Source organism: Zeus faber (genome assembly GCF_960531495.2).
Source record: "Zeus faber genome assembly, chromosome: 16".
Lineage (NCBI taxonomy): Eukaryota > Metazoa > Chordata > Actinopteri > Zeiformes > Zeidae > Zeus > Zeus faber.
The window spans coordinates 7,712,929-7,734,326 of record NC_137202.1 but is presented as its reverse complement, the minus strand read 5'-3'; the positions used below and the strand labels follow the sequence as shown (position 1 = coordinate 7,734,326).

General features: G+C 43.8%; 1 protein-coding gene across 1 annotated transcript in view; it reads left to right on the top strand.

Annotated features, from left to right (window-relative positions):
* adgra1b (adhesion G protein-coupled receptor A1b) overlaps positions 1-21,398 on the top strand; it is a gene marked incomplete at its 5' end in the record, with an annotated part of 171,469 nt that overhangs the window by 145,621 nt on the left and 4,450 nt on the right. Inside the window, 3 exons of the mRNA XM_080017039.1 lie at positions 2,306-2,433; positions 8,719-8,842; positions 16,954-17,099. Coding sequence (XP_079873165.1) covers positions 2,306-2,433; positions 8,719-8,842; positions 16,954-17,099 — 398 coding nt within the window. The remainder of the gene's footprint in view (positions 1-2,305; positions 2,434-8,718; positions 8,843-16,953; positions 17,100-21,398) is intronic.

Genomic DNA, 21,398 nt, shown 5'->3' with positions numbered 1-21,398 from the left:
GGGGGTGGGGTGGTGGGTGGGTTGTGCAAACACGGACAGGAGTAAGGGTTTCCGCTTGGCCAAACACAGATCCTGTGATGGAGTGAGACAGCCGTGGATGCGGATCGCTCTATCCCCGACCCGTGCTCACGCCGAGCCTCGGAGGAGGCTGAGAAGATAAGGCGTGCTTTATGTTTCTGACTCAATATGATGGGGCGTGAACGGTCAATCTTTGGGCCCCGCACCTGCCGTTGGCGCGGGCGGCCTAACCGAGCGCGAGCCGGAAGCGCATTTAAGCGAGTTCACGACGGGGCTTTCGACCGTCGCGTGTACCGGGGCATCTCGGGAAGCATCTCGCCCGACGATCCCGCTCCGCCGCTCTAAATTGGACCACCTGATGCCGGCTAATAAGGCGCCGGCGCCAAACTGGTAAATACCAAGTGTCAGTTCACTTCAACGGTATGAAAGGGAAGTCCCTCTGCTTTTTCTTCTGGATTGCTGATTGCTTTGTTAATGATGGCGACCGTGGAGCCTTGGCAGGCAATTTTATTTGCAGCTAGGGCTGCCACAATCATGAGGTTTTAGTCGGTGATGAATTGTCAAACAATAATAGTGATATTACACATCCACCATAGCAATAAAAGCCATGAATAATCGGAACATAACATTTTGGCTCGACAGTTAATTTGCTCCAATACAACTGAAGAAAATGTTCTATTTTTAGGGAGATTTCTCATTGGCTCAAAATTCCTCCCAAATTTGGATGTAAACATATGATTGTGTAACGATTCTTCTCTCAGCTCAAATAATTGCGATCAGGCGATCGTGTCGTTTCCTTTTTCTGCCTAAACTTTTTGCCTTAGGTTTGTTTTGTTCCTCTTGTATTGAAAATACTGTGGTGTCAAATATCAATATTTTCAAGGGGCGTTATGTGATGAACCCTATACTGCCTACGCAGGCAGTTCAAGACAATCAAAACAACTATTTGATGTAACTGTATTGATGCTGTGGAGCAAATCACAAAAATAGACAAAATCATGATGAAACATTTTGTCCTCACAGATTTGAAACTGACTTTGGTGCCAGATACAAAAACAACACTTTGTGCATTGTCTTTGTTGACTAGTGTAATTTCTGGTGGTACAGCGCTATTACTCATGCAGTTTTCACACCAACTTTAGCGGGTTTACACGGGTTTTAGGTAAACCCGCTAAAGAAAATTGGCGATAGACACCTTTCCCATTGCCAGAAGCAACTGGGTTTTTTTTCTGGTCCGTCGTGTTTCACATCATGGACACGTCAGAAAAGGGGCGTGTCACGGTTCCAGTGTGATTGATTGGAAGCAAAACAGTAGAGGAGAGAGCAACTTAAACGAACGACGACATAAAACTGTGGAAAAAAAATTATATTTTGAGCCGTTCAAAGGAACCACTACAGCCGACACTACAGTAGAAGCAGCGTGGAGCGCCGGCAGCGCCCGGTACGCACCCGCGCGCCAACCGGTCCTTCGGGGGCGGGGAGCGGGGACCGGCCCCGGGCGATGCTGGAGTGGTTTGAACCCCCGGTGGGGAGCGTGGGGGTTCCCCGCTGTGTCCCTCGCGGTGCGATCCCCACACTTCACGGTCCCCCGTGCGGATAAAAAGTCAATAACTTCGGATTTTGATTCTAAATGGGATATGAAACGATGGAATGGTACACATTGGAATTTTTCCTTTTGCACTGATGACAAATGCCGGATGTTAGCGGGTGTTACTGGGTTTTTGGTGCAGTGGGAATGGAGTAATACTCAAAAGTCAGGACATTGTGAAAAATTCTTTTTTTTTTTTTTTTTTTTTTTTCCTGGATGCTCCATTTTCTTTTTTCAGTCATGATTTTCCTCGCTTTGACCCATTTAGGTTTCATGATTTGAATGTTGGAAAGTTTATCTCTCGTCACGGTGTAATGTGATTCAAATTATTCAGTCCAGCTGTGTAGGTGTGCTGTTTGAAATTGAAATGGGTCTAATGGCTTTGCTTTAACAATGGAATAATTATGTTTTGCCTCTTTAAAGCTGGCATTTCAGGAATTTTTTTAATCCACCTGTTGAAAGTCTCTCTGGCTCTGTTGTTACCGGCAAACGACTAAAACTCAATGGAAATGGGAAATGTTGAGACATAAAATTTGCCACTTAACGGGATTTTGCACAATTCACGCTGATTCCTGTTTGACTCGTGTTTCGTGCCAATACCTGTTTCGCAGCCAGTATTCGGGCTCCTCGTCACTATCTCGACAATTTGATAAAAAGCACGCTATTCACGGCCCTTCTCTCTCCCCGTCTCTCTGCCAGGATCTGAAGAAGGTGCTGTCTTTCCCCCCGTACCCCGGGGAGTTTCTGCACCCGGTCGTGTATGCCTGCACGGCGGTCATGTTGCTCTGCCTCTTCGCCTCCATTATCACCTACATCGTGCACCACAGGTAAGGCTCGCCGCCTCGCTGATCCATCGATGCAGCGGCGGCCCCCTGGAACGCTACATACAGCCTTTTAAACACCACGAGGGCAAAACACAGACCTTGACTGAATTTTTGTTTTGTATTTATTTTTATTTTCTTGCACTTGACACCAGCAGACCGCCTTTTAAATCCCTTTTTCCCGTTCTTTCGCTTTTTGTGCTATTAATGTTGTTGTTGTCGTCGTTGTTTTTTTGTTTTCCCTTGTCTTGGCCTCACGGTGTGTTTTCTGTTGCCGCAGCTCCTCCTGCGCTGAGTGTGTGTGTGAGTAAAGCGCTGCAATCTGTCTGACTCAGAGAATCCAGGGCAGATGAGCATGATGAGTTACTGTGCGTGTGTGTGTGTGTGTGTGTGTGTGTGTGTGTGTGTGTGTGTGTGTGTGCGTGCACGCGCGTGTGTGTTTGTCTGTCTGTCTTTTAGAGAGACAAAGAGGGAGGGCTTTAGAGTGTGTATTTGTGTGTTTGACAATGGAATCTCTTCCCAAAAACATTAATCCACAATGAGATTCCTCAAGGGTGTTTGGGTTAGGGTCGTCTGGTCGCCTTATTATATTTGCAGATGACACTGTATTTGCATGACTCGTATTCCGTCAATTTATTTGCTGTTGACCTTGTCGCGGAAGAAGGAGTGTGCGTGTGTGTGTGTGTGTGTGTGTGTGTGTGTCTGTGTGTGTGTGTGTGTGTGTGTGTGCGTGCGTGTGTTTTGTGCTTGGTGCCTTTCCAGAGAAATGGTTTAGAAGTGGCTACAGGGCCTTCATGACTGCTTTTTCGTGGTTGAAGCTAAACCTCTTTTTTTGGCGCCGCAGTCATTTGGGAATTACCGTTTAGTTCACTGTATTGTTATTTGCTTGATTGCTATTCATTCAATTTCTTCTAAAGATCGATCAGGTTTTTGTGGTTGTGGTCCCTCGAGTGTTTGTAAAGTTTATTTGCATTTATTAATGGTATATAAAATATACCATTATTATATGCAGTATGTCATTCCACATCACAATATTTGCTGTGATATGGAATAAATAGCTGCAACACTGTTAAAAGGTCACAACTCTATCAGGAAAACTATTACAGTCGTTTTTGTTTTTTTTTCTCGTTTTTTTTTCTTCAAATATTGCTGATATTTACTCGAGTACCAAACCCACAGCACGTGACCCCCCTGGATGTTTGGAGACCGTGCTCGTGTCGTGGCACTCCATTGGATTGACTGAGTCTCCGAGCCCCACTGCGCTGGGACTGCGTGTTAAATGGGCAGAAGAATTCAAGGGGGCTGTTCAAGGATTGTACACTATAGTTAGTGAAGTGAAGTGAGAAAGTGACAAAACTACTGATGCGCATGCAGACACTGCCCCCCCCACACACACACACACATACACAATCACACACAAATACATTCCCTTCTGAGTTCTCACTTTTTTATTTTGTCTCTCTCTTGCCCTCTCTCCTCATCTCGGTTTTCCACCCATACAGTAACTTGCTCTCGTCTCGTATTTTCTTATAAGATTAGATCCCTCTACATTAGTCAAGATGACGCTTTCTAATAATTTGAGGGATGTAGGCTTTATAAGTAGTTTATGTCAGGTTATAGCTTTTACTCCTTCGATCAGGTGCCTCTCTTTGCAATTATAATATTTGCAGCCTCTAACAGATTGAAAGGGCTCCTTTGGGGACAAAAGGCAAATTCTTTGGCAAGACAAGCGGCATCTGCTGTGGCTGGCAGCCTTTCCTGGACGCTGTTCCAGGTGAGGCATAGTTGGTCTGATCCGGAAATTGTGATTTTGCCACCACAATAGGTTCATGCAAATTCATCCCTCAATCTCTGCAATATTTGCAGGACCTTGCAATTTGGGGTTAGGGTAAATGGTTTTCACCATTAAATGCTCAAATTAACAGATTTTGCAAATTAAAATCAAATCACAAGTTCTATAATTATTGTACTTTCAAACTTGTATTGTCGACAAAATCTACTTTTGCGTCGTCAATTTGGATTCCTCCTCCCTGGTTCTGCCGGGGTCAGCATTCTCCACTTTTAGGACTCATTTTTGAAATACATTTTTGTTTTCTTTATCACAACCCAAACTAAGCTGTGATTTCATCAATAGAGATAAAACATTTTACGTTTGATATCAGAGTCAATACGCTTCATTGCTGCTGTATTGCATCCACCTGGAGGGTGAGGGCTGCATATTTTATCACAGAGAAGAGGCCGGGCCTTCATTTCATCCATTTGAGAACTGTATGTAATAGGTTTGTTCACGTCACGCAGTTTATTCTTCTGAGGTTGGAATGTTTTGATGTTGTTTGGTGACCGTGAGGCTCTTTCTCTTTGGATTTGAACGGTGCTTTATAATAAATAATTTATATAATATAATAATTTATAATAAAGCGTTACTCAGTGAGGTTGCCTACAATGTTGAAAACTGAATATAGGCCTATGCTGTAGCCATAAACCTTTTACATTACCGTAGTGCATTGTTAAACAAAGCGATTAAAAGTTAAAACACAGAAACGGTCAAGCCCCAACATTATAAATTAGGTTAGTCAAAGGAATTTACCTTCAGGTGAATTTCGGGTAGTGGGCAGACGTCTCCTGAGGTTCATTGAGTTGATTCATTTATTTTCATTACCCTCCAATTCCCATGGCAGGACTCAGTTGATCCGTACGATCACGGCTGCCTTTTACTTTTTGCTTGATCTTTGCATTTTGGCCGCCCCAGCCGCAAACAATGGAAACATATATAGAGGAACACATGCATAATGCAGATACATTGAGTGGGTGTTTCTTAAAAAGTGGCAGCAAAAGCAAATAAAAGTTTTTTTTTTACAAAATAAACTTTACAAAAACAACACTTGAATTTTCCACCGAAAACTCAGTTGTCTTCAAGCTGTAAATAGCGGGCTTGACGTCGTCAACACAATACCAAGTATTTGTATTCATCTCGATTCTTTCCAGATGTTTCCATCTCCCTCAGCATCTCCTCCAGTCGCTGCATTCCCCGCTTCCTCTCCTTCCGATGCATTAACTCAAAAAATAACACTTTAGCTGCAAGCTTTACTGAAATTTTAATATTGCTGAGTGTTTATGGAGAGCGCATTTCCAGAAAAGGGGTCAAGCCAGACCGTGCACATACTGTATAGTGCAAGGTCTGGGGTTGGTCCTCGTCGGTTGTTCCGCTCGGCCCGTCCAGCCATGTCCAAGACCAATCGCCGCATTTTTAGAACAACAACCATGGCGGCTCCCGAAGACGGATGGTTCCGATGCAACCATTGCCAGTTTAAGCAGAAACAAACATTAAAAACAGCAATAAAACACCAACTAACGTGTGAGCTGTTGGATTTTATCAGAAGAAAAGACGTTTTCGCTGTTCATCCAACTTTATTCGGAAAGAGCTTGATTTATCAGCTTTTCTTTTTCGTGACGAAGTAGATGTTCCCCAAAAAAATGCTATTTTCGGCAGATATACTGATATACACATATACCCATATATCTTTGGTGGATTTACCGAGTTACTCTCTGACGTACATTGTGTTCATGCGGCGCACTGTGATAGCGTCGCACATTTCATTAATCTGATTGGCTGAAGGTGTTGTCTGTAAAGGTATGCATTCAAATCAAATGCTCGCTGCGAAGGCCAGTCCGTCTTCTGATAAGTATAGACCTTGCAAGAAAGACTGGTGGAACCAGGCTAAGTCAATTGTGTCCTTGCGTTGGTTTCTAGCGGGTCATTTGTCATCTTTATGGGTTTATTGGCGCAATTCTGAAGAAAACGACATAATCAAAAGCAACCGTGGCCACCGTGTGGCTGCTTCAATCACACACCACATACCCCCAACACCAAACTGAGGACAGGGAGAATCCCTTTCGAAGCATGCCCCCCTACCCCCCAACCATATAAACAGTCTCAAATAGCGGACTCTGCTTCAGGGTTGCCATACCTAACATAATAAAATGGTGCTGTGGCCGTACATTGACCTGCTGGGGGCTTCAGTGCATCTTTGGCGAGCCCTTCTGTGTCCCTTCCCTGTGCCGGGAGCCCCACATTTTTCAGGGCCCTCTGAGACAGAGACACAGGTGATGGTGTTGAAACATACCAGTTTATTGAAGAGAGTGGGCAAGATGGAACGAGCCCGGAGCAGATGATGACGGTCACATGTCATGACAACGGCTCCTCCCATGTGTGTGTGTGGATGTACACCTCTGACAAGCAACAGGTGTACATCTACGCTGGATCCGGGGCCCAATTAAATAGACCCAAGACAGGTGTGGCTGCTTGAATCATACCACACCATAGCAACATTTTCCAAAGGGATACAAAGACATGATTCGCAAACCAAATCAAAGTGGAGAGTAATGCGGAGGGTGAATCAATCTTTTATTATAAAATTAAATATGTTTTTATTACGCAAAAAGTAATCTTTTCTTTCAGTCATAAATGGTTTGTGATGGTTTTGAGAGATTTTGCTCTATTTTATTTGCAAATATCGAATTCCTAAGGTTACCCCAAGGGTGACCATGGCAACCAATTTCCTATTTTGACACGGTATGGCTCTCCGTGGTTTATGGAAGTTTTATCACAGTAGTATAGGGGTGTGGATTTAACCAATTGGATTTCTTGTTCGAAACTACCTGTCGTATAGTTTGTCATAACATGCTGTCCACGGCTTTAATGGCTTGGCAGCACTGGGGGGCAGATGCAGTGAGAGGAGGAATGGGGGCAGTTTTACTCCCCGGACCCTCTGGGAGATGGGAAACGTGGAGGGTCGCTGGGTTAATGTACTTGACCCAGTGAAAGCCCTGAGCAGAGCCTATGAAAACCTGCTTCCAGGAAGCCCAGGAGCGCCGTCTGATTTATGGTCCCCCCGCTGGATGGAGTTCAGTACCTGGACTGCAGCACGACCGGGGAGAACCACGGCGACAACAGCAAACCCCCCCCCCCCCCTATCTCTGCCTCCCCCCGCCTCCCAACTGCCTCCCCTAGCCCGGCCCTCAGACACGCCTCAGAGTTCGCTCCCGAGCCGCTGCTTCATCTGCAGTTGGCTCACGTGCAATTGGGGCAATCCGCTCCTCCATTTTGGGGAGTGGGGAGCTCCCGTACTGGGTTATACATCATTTCAAATGGTGACAGGGAGTATGAAACAATATAAAAGAAGGGGAAAAGGGGGGATTGATATGGGAAAGCACCGGAGGCATGGAGGATCTGAGGGATGACGTACTGCACTGTGCTCTGACCTACATAGTACTTGCATGCATGAGACGTGGTAATGTGGGGTAAGTGCGATGCCCCTGCCGGCTGATGCCGTATTGAACAGAGTGTGTATCGTGTTGCATTGTGAATGTTTCTATAGACCCAAGTGACTGGAAACAGCCTTTTCATTTTGTCATTAAGCAAACATAATGATTATGCTTTTTTTTGTGGAAACCATATGCATGTGTGTACATGTGCCGTGCTGTGAGGGGGGAATTGTGCTGTTAAATAGCATTACTACTTGGATTTTATAAATAGTTTACATCCATTTTGTAATTCTATCCTCTAAATGGAATATGCTACTTATACTGTATCTCTCTTAAATGTGAAGTATAAACTGCAGATGTGCTCTCATCTTGACAGCTGAAGACTCAAATCACTTACATACCTACTATACTATGCTGCCTAAAATATCTTCACAAGAATATTTGGTTTTTCTCATTTTTCTTTTCACCTAACAGTCCTACTGAGCTGTTCCTCAGCACGTTACAGTTGTCAAATATCAATTGGCTCCTAACTTTTCTTTTCATACCTTCTTTCATAGAGGCGGTTTTGGTAGACAAAACACAAAGAGAAGATGGAAAAGATGACAATATATCTGATCTAGTTTAAGTGTGTGTTTTCGGAGCTTATTTCACTGCCTTTGTCAGCTAAATGGTATTCAAGCAACTTAATCCCCAAATGCTAAATGATTTACTCTTATTAATCCATTGGCCTGCATGGTAAATAATGGCACATTTCTCCTCATTCGGGATTTATGCTCAAACTTGCTATTCCGAAAATCATATTTGATTATTCAGTTCAGTATTACCAACAATCTGTTTGTAAGAAAGTTTGATGATCGGGCTTTAATACCATTGTAGTGAGTGATGGCTATATAAAACAACCCCGATGACATGGGCACGGTTAATAGGAACATACATTTCTTTTAATGAAATCAACATTGAGCCAGACGGGATGTAACTATTTAATTAACGTCGGTCCGTCTTCCTCTCTCGGTTTTCTCTTGGCAGCGCAATCCGTGTCAGTCGTAAGGGATGGCACATGCTCCTCAACTTCTGCTTCCACACGGCGCTGACCTTCGCCGTGTTCGCCGGTGGCATCAATCGAATCAAATACCCGATCATCTGTCAAGCGGTAAGTGCATTCCTTTTCCTTTTCCTTTCCCCTCGCTCTGAGGACCTTTCTCAGAAAAAAAAAAAAAAAAAAAAAAGATAAGGAACGTCTATTTACTGTAGGTGCCACAGGGCAGCTGCAGAGCGCGGCTGCAGAGCGCGGCGGCAGAGCGCGGCTGCAGAGCGCGGCCGCGTCGGCCTCGCCCCGGACGATTTCTTTTCCTCTCTTTTCTATATTGACTTCTGTGCGATTCCCTCTGAACGAGGCGTTCTGCTCCCAGCGTGCTTGCCTCCATAGACGCACCTGCTCTCCGAGTCAGCCGCCTGTCAGCCCCGTCGCTCAGGGCGACACGCATAAGAGCAAGGCCGAAAACCTGGGACGGAGGCGATGTAAATGTGCACTTCATAAGGCTGCGTCTTGTTTTCCGGTCGTCCTTCACCGTCTGCCCTTCCAAGTCGCTCAGCTTCCCCTCGCTCACGATGATTTGAGGTTGTGCGTTAGTTTTGGGCCGTTCCGGTCCGTTTCTATTCTGGGTCCACATGGGTGGCGGCCTCGTCTTTTTTTTTTTTTTTAGCCCGGGGCTCACGACGTGATTGACTGTAGGACCCAGCCAGCATCGCTCACAGGGCGACGCGGAGATTTACGGTGACGGCACCTCGCAGAAATGCTTTTTCCTGCCGACCGGTTAAAGCATGTTCAGAGGGTTTACACAACTGGAGAGGAAATGTGAACCACAGAGCTTTGCGTATATGTGTGGATAGATAGATAGATAGATAGATAGATAGATAGATAGATAGATAGATAGATAGATAGATAGATAGATAGATGCTTATATAAGTAATCTATCTAAGTTCCAAAAGGATATTTTTTATCTTCAAAATATGAAATACTATAGTTATATAGGCTCCACGTCAGGCTAACAAAGTGCCACCGATCAGAAGAGAAAGGTGAACTACGACAGCGGCGGTTTTGGTTTTAAAACTCGATGGCTCAATGGACAAATTACCATAAAGTGCAATTTTTGTGCAGGCAAATTCAAATATCACACACAATCATCTTCTGAATCTGAACTTACATACGATCGCATATCTACAATCACACGTTTCCATTCAAATGTCAAAGGTAATTTTAATGTTAGAAATGTCGGAATAAATGCCAATGACGTGCTTTCCCATCAGTTGGATTGAGACAAATTAACCCTCAAAACAGACTTTCTACTACAGGCGTATAACTATAATAGTGGAATAAAATGACGAGAAAAATCTAATTTTTTGCTATGACAATTGATCGCCAATTGTTTTTCCATAACCATGACAGCCCTATTGTATACTTTGAGTTAAGGCTGTTTTCAAATCTTGCAAATTATTTTTGTTAAATTTTCAGAGCAGCATCAAGTTTCAAAATGCACATAATCTTAGTTTAAGGATATTCAGCATTTGAGACGTATACAAACCTACCACACATTAATCAGTATTGATTATAAAATAATTATCCGTGTCTATTCTACCTATTTCCCTCACCGAGGCTGTGTCGTGTACATTGCAGGGAACAATTAAATGTCTTAAAATCCTCATCTTTATTCGGGATCGCTTACGAAATTGAGGTTATAAACAGCAACGATCCTCCCGCATGTGAGGATTGACGCAGCAGCAACAACTGCGAGCCGTGTGAGAGGTGTAAATATACACAGATCTCAGCACAGCAGCGTTAGTCACTGTAAAATGACTCAGCAGCATCTACACCCACCGACGGGAGGGACCAGAATATTAATTTGGCTTCCTCAGTAACAAAAATGTTTTTTTGCTACCGGATGCGTTATCTTGAGTATTTGAGGTAGCCTGCGCTGATGACAGTGCAATTAAAATGTTTGCTGTGTTTAGTGACATTGCATTATTGCTTTCAGAGCTGCCGCCGCACCAGCGGGAGACCCTGTTCAACGTGTGTGTGTGTTTGGCCATAAAATTTCTAATTATTATTATGTCCAGCTGCCCCGCCCACACCATTGGATTTATAGTAGTCAACACTGAGAATTTGATTCACACCCAATGTTAAAGGTCATTTTTACATGCAAAAATACTGGATGACATCACTGGAATAATTTTATTTTTCACAAAATATTGTTTGATTGCGAATGAATGTATTGTGCAGAGAAAATCACGTGTTGGAGAATCACAGTTGACACAACAGAGGTACGCGATGGTTTAAACAAACACAAGAGTGCTTTAGAATATAACCAAATAAAACGTATCCAGGGCAAATTGTCAAGACTCATTCCAGCAGTAAGGCGAGGAAAGGGCAGTTTATTTATATATGGTGCATAGCGCCATAACACATGGATTAATGGAACCTTTCAGATATGAGAAGATAATCATACCCATGACTGTTGGAAAAAAACAAACAAATTAAAGGTAATTTATTTTTTAATCAGCGTCGCTTTGCCAGATTTGTTGCCGCACAACATGAAGGTTGTGGACTAAGTATAAAGCAGGTATAAAAGCTTCTGGTGTGTAAAAGCATAAAGGTTTAGAAGTATGAAATATTAAATATGTGCCGGACTCAGCAGGTGGCGTCGTTGTTTAATAGATGGTTCATTAAAGTAAACAGCATTTTGCTCAAACTGAATTAACAAATAGAAGCGTGTTTTCTACATCAAAGGTAAAAATTGTGCATAAATAATTGCTGAATAATGTGTGGTTTGTCTATATAGATTAGAACATTTAGCAGACGCTTTTATCCAAAGCCACTTACAATTATTCAAACACCGATGGATGCAGCCATCAGGAGCAATTAGGGGTTAAGTGTCTTGCTCAAGGACACTACAGCATGCTAGCAGGAAAGGAGTTAAATGCATGTATGCAGTGTGCAGTGTGTTTTTTTTCTGCTTTTACAGCCTTCCTCAGAACAGATCCCTGGTGTCAGACTGACATGATCTACCCGGAAAAAGCGAACAAGGGACATGTGGTGTTGCCGGGCAGCCCCCGCAGAATAGTACCAACTACATCCTGGCGTGCTGTGATTCACAATTCACAGAGAATATTTCATATCAATGACCCTCAAAAATGCCATGGACCCCAGATGATAAGATTTTGTCTCTTGAGAGTCTGATCTGAGAAGATTTTTATTCTTAGTGACTTCTTAGTCCAAACTTCCATAACTGTCTATGCCATAGTTTGGGAGATAACAGTGAAACCTTATGTCAACATCAAAATGTCAATATTGTACATTTTCTCATGGTGCTAATTTATTTTAAATTAAATGATGGTGAAGTTAAGCTATTAATATTATTTTGCTGGGGACACCCTGGTGTCTGGGGGACCCCTGGGTGTCCCCGGACGCCACACCTTGAGAACCACTGTCACAGTCCTTCATTGGTCGTGGTTGCTCTCACAGGTGAGGGTTTCCTGGCTTTGTCCAGCCCATGATGCGTTTCTCTCGCTTACAACCATCGAAAATCATCTGACGTCTGCTTGCGCACAGCAGCAAGAGAGTGGATCATTCATTCAATCCGCTGTCTCGCCGCTTCCTGCCAGACAAGTGCGCTACCACCCGCAGCTCATCGCATCGGCACTATGACCTTTCCTTGTAGATGCCAACAAGGTTTTTGTTTTTTTTTACTCCTCTTTACTCTACATACATGAACCACACTGTGAATACGAGATGAGCCTGTTTGAGCCGCGAATGAGCTTGAATGTGTCACCCGGCACAGCAGGGGGTGGGGGGCATTTACTGTACGCGGCGGGAAAAAGATTGATCCGCAATCCCACGCTCCCACATTCAAGGCGTTCGCTGATTCTATCAGGAAAAGCAGCCCCAGCTGTGGTGCGTCCTGGCGTGGGGTTCCTGTCACGGGGCACATTATTTGCCCCCTCGTGCCGCAGCGTAACGACTCGATCTCAATATGTTTCGGGCTCAGTCGCGCGGTCCTAGCCGGCGTCACCCCTCCCTGGCGCTGAGCAAGAGGCTTAGTTTCGTGACAGGGAAGCCGCTGCGAGGACTCACAGATCATGGAAGAGCTGCCAAGCCCGACCCGACAACTTCCGCGGACACGTCACAGGCCGCGTTGCACCGCAGCTTCTCCCTCTTCCTGCAGCTTGACGCCGCACTAATACCTTCTAATCAACATATAATACCAAATAACGCAGCTTGACATTGCTAACACCTCATAAGCAACTTTTCCAACCACATTATGCATCTTTAAAAAGTTAAGACACGGGCGGCCTGCAGTGAAAGTATTTACAATATGGCTAGTAGGGTACCGAGGACACCTGGGTCACACCAGTTACCAATGGGTTGAAGATAAGGTACTTAGCTCAAAACTCCATTGGCCGATCAAATGAATCTACCTCTGTGGAACAAGGCCTTGCTACAGGCTACACTCGACAAATTATCTCTGTTGGTACTTGCTTTGCTCCTGCGCTTATTTTGCATTTATTAATTTATCTTTTTCCCAGGGGCCTTTTGTCTGTTTTCTTGTAGCTCCTCCTTTACCCAATCTCCATTAACAGGATAACTCTCTGCCGGTTTGGGCTGGAGCCCAGATTGTCTGTCGTGCCAGTGGGGATTGCGGCAGAGGCCCCAGAAGACGCAATTTGGGATAATTACACGGCCGTTCGAGGAAATGTGTGATAATGTACACATGCGGCTACTTGTACACATACTCACCCACTTCAGACATGCACGTGCACAATCGCCCCGCCAGTTTCCCTGACAAAGAACTGACTTCACCTGCACTGGTGAAAGCGTGCAGCTGGACCACCCGATTAGACCTCCTCATCCTAACCCTCGCCACTGTCCTCATCATCTTCACATCCTCATCATCTTCACATCCTCATCATCTTCACATCCTCATCATCTTCACATCCTCACATCCTCATCGTCTTCACATCCTCATCGTCTTCACATCCTCATCGTCTTCACATCCTCACATCCTCAGCGTCTTCACATCCTCAGCGTCTTCATCATCTTCACATCCTCATACTCATCCTCTGCAAATCCCCATCATCTGCACATCCTCAGCGTCTTCACATCCCCATCGTCTTCACATCCTTACCCTCGTGCTGCATCCTCCTCATCTGTGATGAGGATGCAGCAGCTTTCTTCAGCTGCATCCTGCGCCGGGTCTTCTCTGCCATTCTTCCATCTTGCCGCGCCGTCTTCCAGTCTGCAGACCCGCCGAGGGTCGCTTCCTATGTCTTCATCACTTCAACATCAAAGCCGTCTCTCACTTCAGTGATTCCAAACGTGGGCTGTTAGAACCCCACACTGGACAATTTGAGGCGTAGGTTTCCTTCCATGGTTCAAAAATCCACTTGGGTGTTAGTTTGAGTATAAATTATAACATGATTTGATCCAGCGATCTATCGATCTATGATTATTTACTCACTACATATTTTGTTTGAGTTAAGGAAGTTTACTTTTTCCTCCGTATGGAAGCCATCGTTTCCTCTCTTTACCTACCAAGCGGAAACAGCCTCATTAATTAAGTTAAGAAGATTTAGGCAGCGAAGGTGACCCACATCCGTCAGACCAACAGCCAGGCTGCTGAAAGAAACGCGGTGCCTGTATCTCTATTAGTAAACCAGCGTGAAATTACATGTTATGAAATATGCCAAGCTAAAAGGAGAAAATGTCACTTTAGAAATTACACTACCTGCAGTAATTTACTTTTCCCTCCATTGAGTCCAATTTAAGAGCTCTTCCACTCAATTCCTCACAAAGTCTAATAAAGAAATCTACCAGTCGACCGGTTGGTTATGCATCAAGTGCGGCGGGGAGACGGCAGGATGAGTGTGCCAACAGGGAGCTGGCATCTTACAAGGGCAAGATATTATAGCGCTGGTTAGCATACAGAACTGCCTACGCAGTTTGTTTTACAGGAAACGTTGCACAGACTCCACGCTAAATGGTGCTGAACTAATAAAGCTATGGAGGAGGAGTGTGAGCGAAATCAATTCAGATCCCCCCCCCCCCCCACATTTAACATACTTCAATTGTTATTTCCAAGAGGAAGGCCTTGACACCATTCAGTAACTAAAGATCCATACATCGAGGGAGCGGATCTTAATTATACAATGAGAATAAGAATACACATTATACTTCATTCCAATTTTTGGGTCATGGATTTAGACAGAATTGAGACATGCACTCCGCGAATGATTTTCAATAATTGTTTCTCTCAAACGATTAGTCTCCAAGCAACTCTCAGATAACTCTCTAATCCTCACAATAGCGAGGATGTGCAGCCGTCAAAAGCTGTGAAGTATTAAGCAGGGTTGGCTAACTACTCAAATCAAATCCCCCTTTTGTGCAGACACGTTGCACTCCTATTGACAAATATTAATTATATAATCCCAACTTTTCCCCACCGGGCCCCGTTTGGTCGTTGAGCCATTTATGGACTCTGGCCTGTGATACAGTTTGGGAGAATGTGATTGATTGAGTGATTGAATGAGTGGGAACGCACACACTCTTCTTTGTAAGTCCCGCAAGGACACTTCCAGCGACCATCTGGAAGCCGGGCCGCGAGCGTCGCCGGTCCCCCCAGGCTTGGCGAGGCCCTGCGGACCAGAGAGAATTATTCGACTGGGTGCGTGTTAGTTTTGCCGGTGCAGCCTGAAGGGACTCTTGATTGGCCGCAGGAAAGACTTGGCACATTGTGCTGTAATTCTCTCTCGCTCTCGCTCTCTCTCTCTCTGTACTTTCTAATTCTCTCTCCTCCACTTATCTCCTTTCATTCTCGAAGCTTGATTCCTACCAGTCGCTCACAGGAAAAAAAAAAAAAAAAAAAGTCTCAAAAGACCAAGTCAGGCGGCCCCGACTCCGACTCCACAGCCCCCCCTTCCCCGTTCAAACATTATTCGGGAATTTCGTGCAGAAGCCCGGAGATATACAGTGGAACCATTTAAGGGAAAACAGGCACGAGTTGATAGTTGCCGACGTGACTCTCATTTATATTGTGATTTAGTATTCCCCGCGCACGCCTCTCGTCCTCTAACTTGACTGATAAGGAACAGTTCCGTATCCAGCGCTATGACGACGGCAGATTGCTCTTATCCCAGACAATCCTGTGTTCACCTTCATACCTAGTAGCACTCCCCCCCCCCCCCCCCCCCAACGCCATCTTCCCAATATCCTAGCGCATTTTATATCGGAGGAATGTTGCAGAACAAATCTAATCTCGGTAAAAACAAACAAACAAAAAAAAATAAATAACCCGTCGGCGCAGACACCCTTGGAGTGACATTGATCGTATTAGTGGGAGTGACGCGTGCGACTCGCTGTCGTCACTTAGTCACAGGAATGGGATGAAGTCGGACGTGTGGCTGAGATGGAAAACAAAGAGGCAAACAAAGCTTCGAACTGGTTGAACCCTGCTAGACACTGATGCACGTATGCCTCCGAATTGCACTTCTTCTGTTTTCACTAAAGTCCAGTCAGAATTCATTAAGATACATACATATGATTTACAAACCCAGCAGGGGGGCGTGTCCGCGGTCACCAAGGATTCACCACCGCGTGGTGTATAATTATCAAATCGAGTTGAAAATGTAACTCTTTGTTTTGGAAGATATAAAACCATTCCCCGCCTAAATTCAATTTCACTGCAGTCAAAAGTGATTTGATATATAAATTTTCTGTATGAGACGTGATTTGTTCCGTGAAAAAAAAAACACCCGAGTTGCGCCTTTGCTTAAACTCGCTGTTGGCTTGTTTATTCAAAGCCATGCTGCCGTCTGCAGCCGCGGCTTTACCACGCCCCTCGGTCCGCCACGCATACATACTGTACAGGGATGGCTTCCTTAAAGTTAGATGTTATTGTACAGGACCGTATATGTCACCGTATTATGGATACAAGTTTACTTTACTTTACTCCTCTTCTATGTTTTTTATTGTTTATTCTGTTATTTTAGGGTATATCTGTTGTTTATCATAAGGTTTAGTGTATTGATCTATCTTATCTGTTGTGTATAAAATGTCAATATAAAATCGTATCAAAACCAAATCGGAAGATCCTGGCCAATGCCCTAACTCGCATTTTTCAAGCTATTCATGTGTATTCAACATGATTTTAATTGTGGAGGCCTTTCGTTAAGATTCCTGAAAGCGACTGACACGCCCTTGCCCTCCCTCAGGTGGGCGTGGTGCTCCACTACTCCTCTCTCTCCACCATGCTGTGGCTGGGGGTGACGGCCAGGAACATCTACAAGCAGGTGACCAAGAAGCCCCCGCAGAGCCAGGACAGTGACCCCCCCACCGCCCCCAAGCAGCCCCTGCTGAGGTACTGTGTGTGTGTGTGTGTGATTTGGCATATGAATCTTGACGCTCTTCTTTTTTATTTATTTTTTTTTCCTGAAAGATGGAGGGCCGCACATAGCTCCTTATGAGCCTGGCGGAAGCGCGGGAGGCTTATTCAATTTTTTTTGTTGTTATTGTTGTCACTGATTGTATTTATTTAAGCACAATTCTCCCCATTGCGGCTTCTTTGAAGTTTGTTTGATGTATTGAAAATAGAACACAAGGGATTGCTTTTTTCTTAAATTGCAAAAAACTAAATGGCAATGTGAGGTGTATTACCTCTATGATACGTTTAGTGTGTGTGTGCGCATGTGGATCTTTGTATATGCTATTTTATGCTTATCTGTGTCTCTGTTGATTAAGTTGTATTTTTTTCTGCCGATCGTTGACTTGTTTTTTTTTTTTTTGTTTATTTTGGGGAGATGACGGTTGGCATACTCCGATGACTTATTGGACGGTTTATCTGCAGAGACATCCACGGCTAGTTTGCATTCAATTTTCTGCCCTTGTTCACTTTACTCGATATACACTTTTTTTGTTTGTTTGTTTTACCATTTAACTGTTTGGCACTTTGAGTGGATTTTCTTCCATGTATTTTATTTATAGTGAGAATAGCGTTCTTAATTGTCATGGTTGGGTTGACTGGGGTTTTTGGACAACTCATGGCCAATGGGTTCGGCTTGGATTGTCCGGCTGCAGAGGTGACATTTCGAGGTTGTAGATGCAGCTCTGCGCCGGGGGGGGGAATCAGTCGCCACTGACTTACACAAGCCTGGAGTACAGTATGTACCTCCGTATGGGAATATGTAAATGCACTTTAATTAAATGTAACCTGACCTGAGCAAATACTAGAGGCCTTTAGCAGCAGCGCCGCTGCTTATCGCATCCTCCCGTTCCCGGTGCACTTGTTTCATCCGTCCACATATTTGGGGGTGCTTGCCTCTCGTTAGCTTTTCAGAATAACTTTAAAAAGATTGGGGCTGCCGGTGCAGGCTGCAAACAGTTGCCTGGTAACTGTAAAAACACCATGTCGTCATGAGGTATACTAGCGACAGAACCACAATGCAGACCCGGTCAGCAGACAGAAGTTACAAAGAGTTTTTACCGCAAACTGGGGGATGGAACAGGCTCAGGTGAATCCTGGAAGACAAGGCAGACGGGCTGGCGGAGGAAGCTGGCGGCTGACAAACAGGAGCAGGACCGACGGGAAGAGGCGGGACGGCGAACACGGGATCAGGAAACACGGGATCAGAACAGGGAGGCTAGAAGCGGGGTGGGTCGTCGAAGACGATCTGGCACCAGAGGAAGGGAACAGCAGAGCTTTTATGCTGGTTCACTAATTGCCGGCAGCAGCTGTACTCCGAGTGGAGTGAGCCTGATTGCTGACCATCATCAGGTTGTGGAACCAGGACGCAGAGCACACGGGCCTCGGGGGAGCAAGCCGGGCAGGTGTGACACACGTTTAATTCTCATTATCATGAGCATCAGCATTACTGCTTCTTTTTTTTTTTGTTAATTCTGTGTTGAGGCTTTGCACACCTCTGACTTGGTTTCCACTTCCACAGAAGACACGTGTCATTTGACCCGAAGAAGGACAGTGCAAAAACAACACTTCAGCAGAGGACCGTCCCAAGGATGTAAATAATTTGATTCACGTGTCACACTCAGGCGCTCAGGCGCTTACGATATTGGATTATTTTATTTATAATTTTTTTGCTGGCATTTTTTTCTTTTTTTGCTTACTCATGGCATTATGGAAGGGTTTAAGAGGATCAGCTTGAGACACATACTGTACTCTTGGCAGGTTGCACACAACAACTGCAGCTGGCGTGTGCGACGGCCATGTGCAGGAGAAAATTAAGGAAAAAATTATGGAAGCTGATATCGAAAGCCCTTATGAGCAGAGGTTTAAATGGAGGTGTATGGATGCAGGCACTAGACAAATACCTCAACAAGTCATTTAGTTGCGAATTCACAAAAGGATTGTGTGGCTTTTGCGGCCGCTAAACCGGCACAAATAACAGAAAAAGCAAGCCTTTAATTCTCAAAACATCCACAAACGGTGGAATGCACTGCCACGCAAATAGCGTCTCGGTTTGCTGGTGCAATTTGGGCATATTTAAATTAGGTATTACTCATACATTTGGTGCAAAGCTGGCCCCTTTCGATCAAAATGAGCCTCGTTGCAAAAAACGTCCAATTCACAAACACTGGCGCTAATAGCCACACACAGTTTAGAGTGAAATTATTACCGTCTTCAGCAACTGGTGGTAACTGTGTGGTGGAGACTAAAAAAATCTGTACTTCAATTGCACCAGCTCATCTTCAGAGAGCTGGTGCAATTGAAGTACATTTGTAAAGGATGTCATGCCCAGACTTTCCAGTTTTCTGTTATTTTAGGTTATATCTGTTGTTTATCATTAGGTTTAGTTTATATTGGCAGATCTGCTTCTTTTTTATTGGGTACAGTTAACTGTTGCCTTTTTTCATATTTTATTGTAGTTCCTTTTCCTTTGTATTATTATTTTGACTGTTGTCTTAATGCGAGCTACTGGGACATTGCAATTTCCCTTCGGGGGTGAATAAAGTATCTATTGATCTATCTATCTATCTATCTATCTATCTATCTATCTATCTATCTATCTATCTATCTATCTATCTATCTATCTATCTATCTATCTATCTATCTATCTATCTATATCTGTCTATCTGTCTATTTATCTATTGTATATAAAATGTCAATATATCTATATAGAATTCTATGGTGACCTTTTCCACCATAAGATCCTGGCCTCTAGTGATCTGTAAATAATATTTTGACATTATTATTAGAAATATTATTACTGTGGCATCCGAATGTAGCCAGTCCATGGTGGTTTCCAGAATGCACTCTAAAAGCAACTTATAATGATTCTAATAATAATTTATTGTACAAAGAATGGGTTGCAAATGTTGACAGAAAGGGTTCCATAATTCCTATTAAACTCAAAAGATATATAAAAAAAAAAGAAACTAAAAGTTATAAATTAAAGGAAGTGATAAAGTGGTCAAAGTTGGTATTGAGCCACTGCTACTTCAGTGGCCTAAAGCCTCAGGACTATTGGACAGCTCCGCCTAAACCTGTTTATTTTTTTATTGGAGAATGAAAGAAAGAAAAAAAAACAATGAAAGATAAGGTTATTATATTTGGAGGAGTATTAGGGCCACGCAAAATAAATACCCCTGTGTTTTGAGAATAAACTGGGAATTCAGATAGGGAAGCAATCGGACGGAAAGGCGGAGAGTGCATGCTCCGATCTGCTCGCACAATCTCCATTCCGCATTTGGGAACAGGTGGGGTTTTACGAGATGTGCCATTGCACCCAAATGCCACCAAATGCGTAACAGAGAGGGAGCGATCAGCTCAGCTCCGTGCGCTCTCTATTACACATTTGGGCTTTCCCCGTTCCCCGTTTTCGAAACAGAACAAAATAAAACAGCGTGTTTTTATTTCCTAATTTAGCAAATCAAAAAAATCCCTGTGTGCCTCATGCCGCGTCTAACCATAACCCACAGACCCACATTTTTCTCCTTCTCTCTGCCATTGTCCATCATTTACATGTATACTTTGCTACATGGATAATTTGCGATGAGATGCAAAACAAGGGCGAATTGCTCTCAGCAGCAAAACTTTATGGCCGTGTTTACGCTGTCATATGATTAGGGCAATAACTCCTGTGAATCGCTGAATCACGCAGATAGGGGCAGAATTAATGCACAATTAATGGCACTATTAGCGGCCGCAATCCATCAATTCACCCCTCAATCTTATGTTCACTGTTGAAATATAGGGATTTTATTTTTTCCAATATTTCTAGTATTGTTTTAAATTCCCATTGAATTTGGATGGAAACATGATTGTGGATTATATCTGTTCATTAACTGTTTTACAAAAATAATACAATCTGCTTAAATAATTGCGATCAAGCCATTATGTGATAAGTGGGACAGCTCTAATGAAATATTACCTTTAAGGGGGCCATTGGAGAATACTTGAGATTTTTTGGAGAATGGTCTTGAATCAAGCCTTTGGAAATGTATGAAATATTTAACTCCACTGGCAACTATTTTGTCTTTTAGGGGAGGAAAAGCAATGAAATAGGTTATTAATTCTCTGACTGGCTGAAGGAAGACCTCTTTACAGCTCTGTATTTTCCATTACGCTGATGACACTGACATCTATTGCTCAGGAACAATGTGAGATCATGTGGTGGTGCCAAATGTGGTTGTCTGACATTATAAA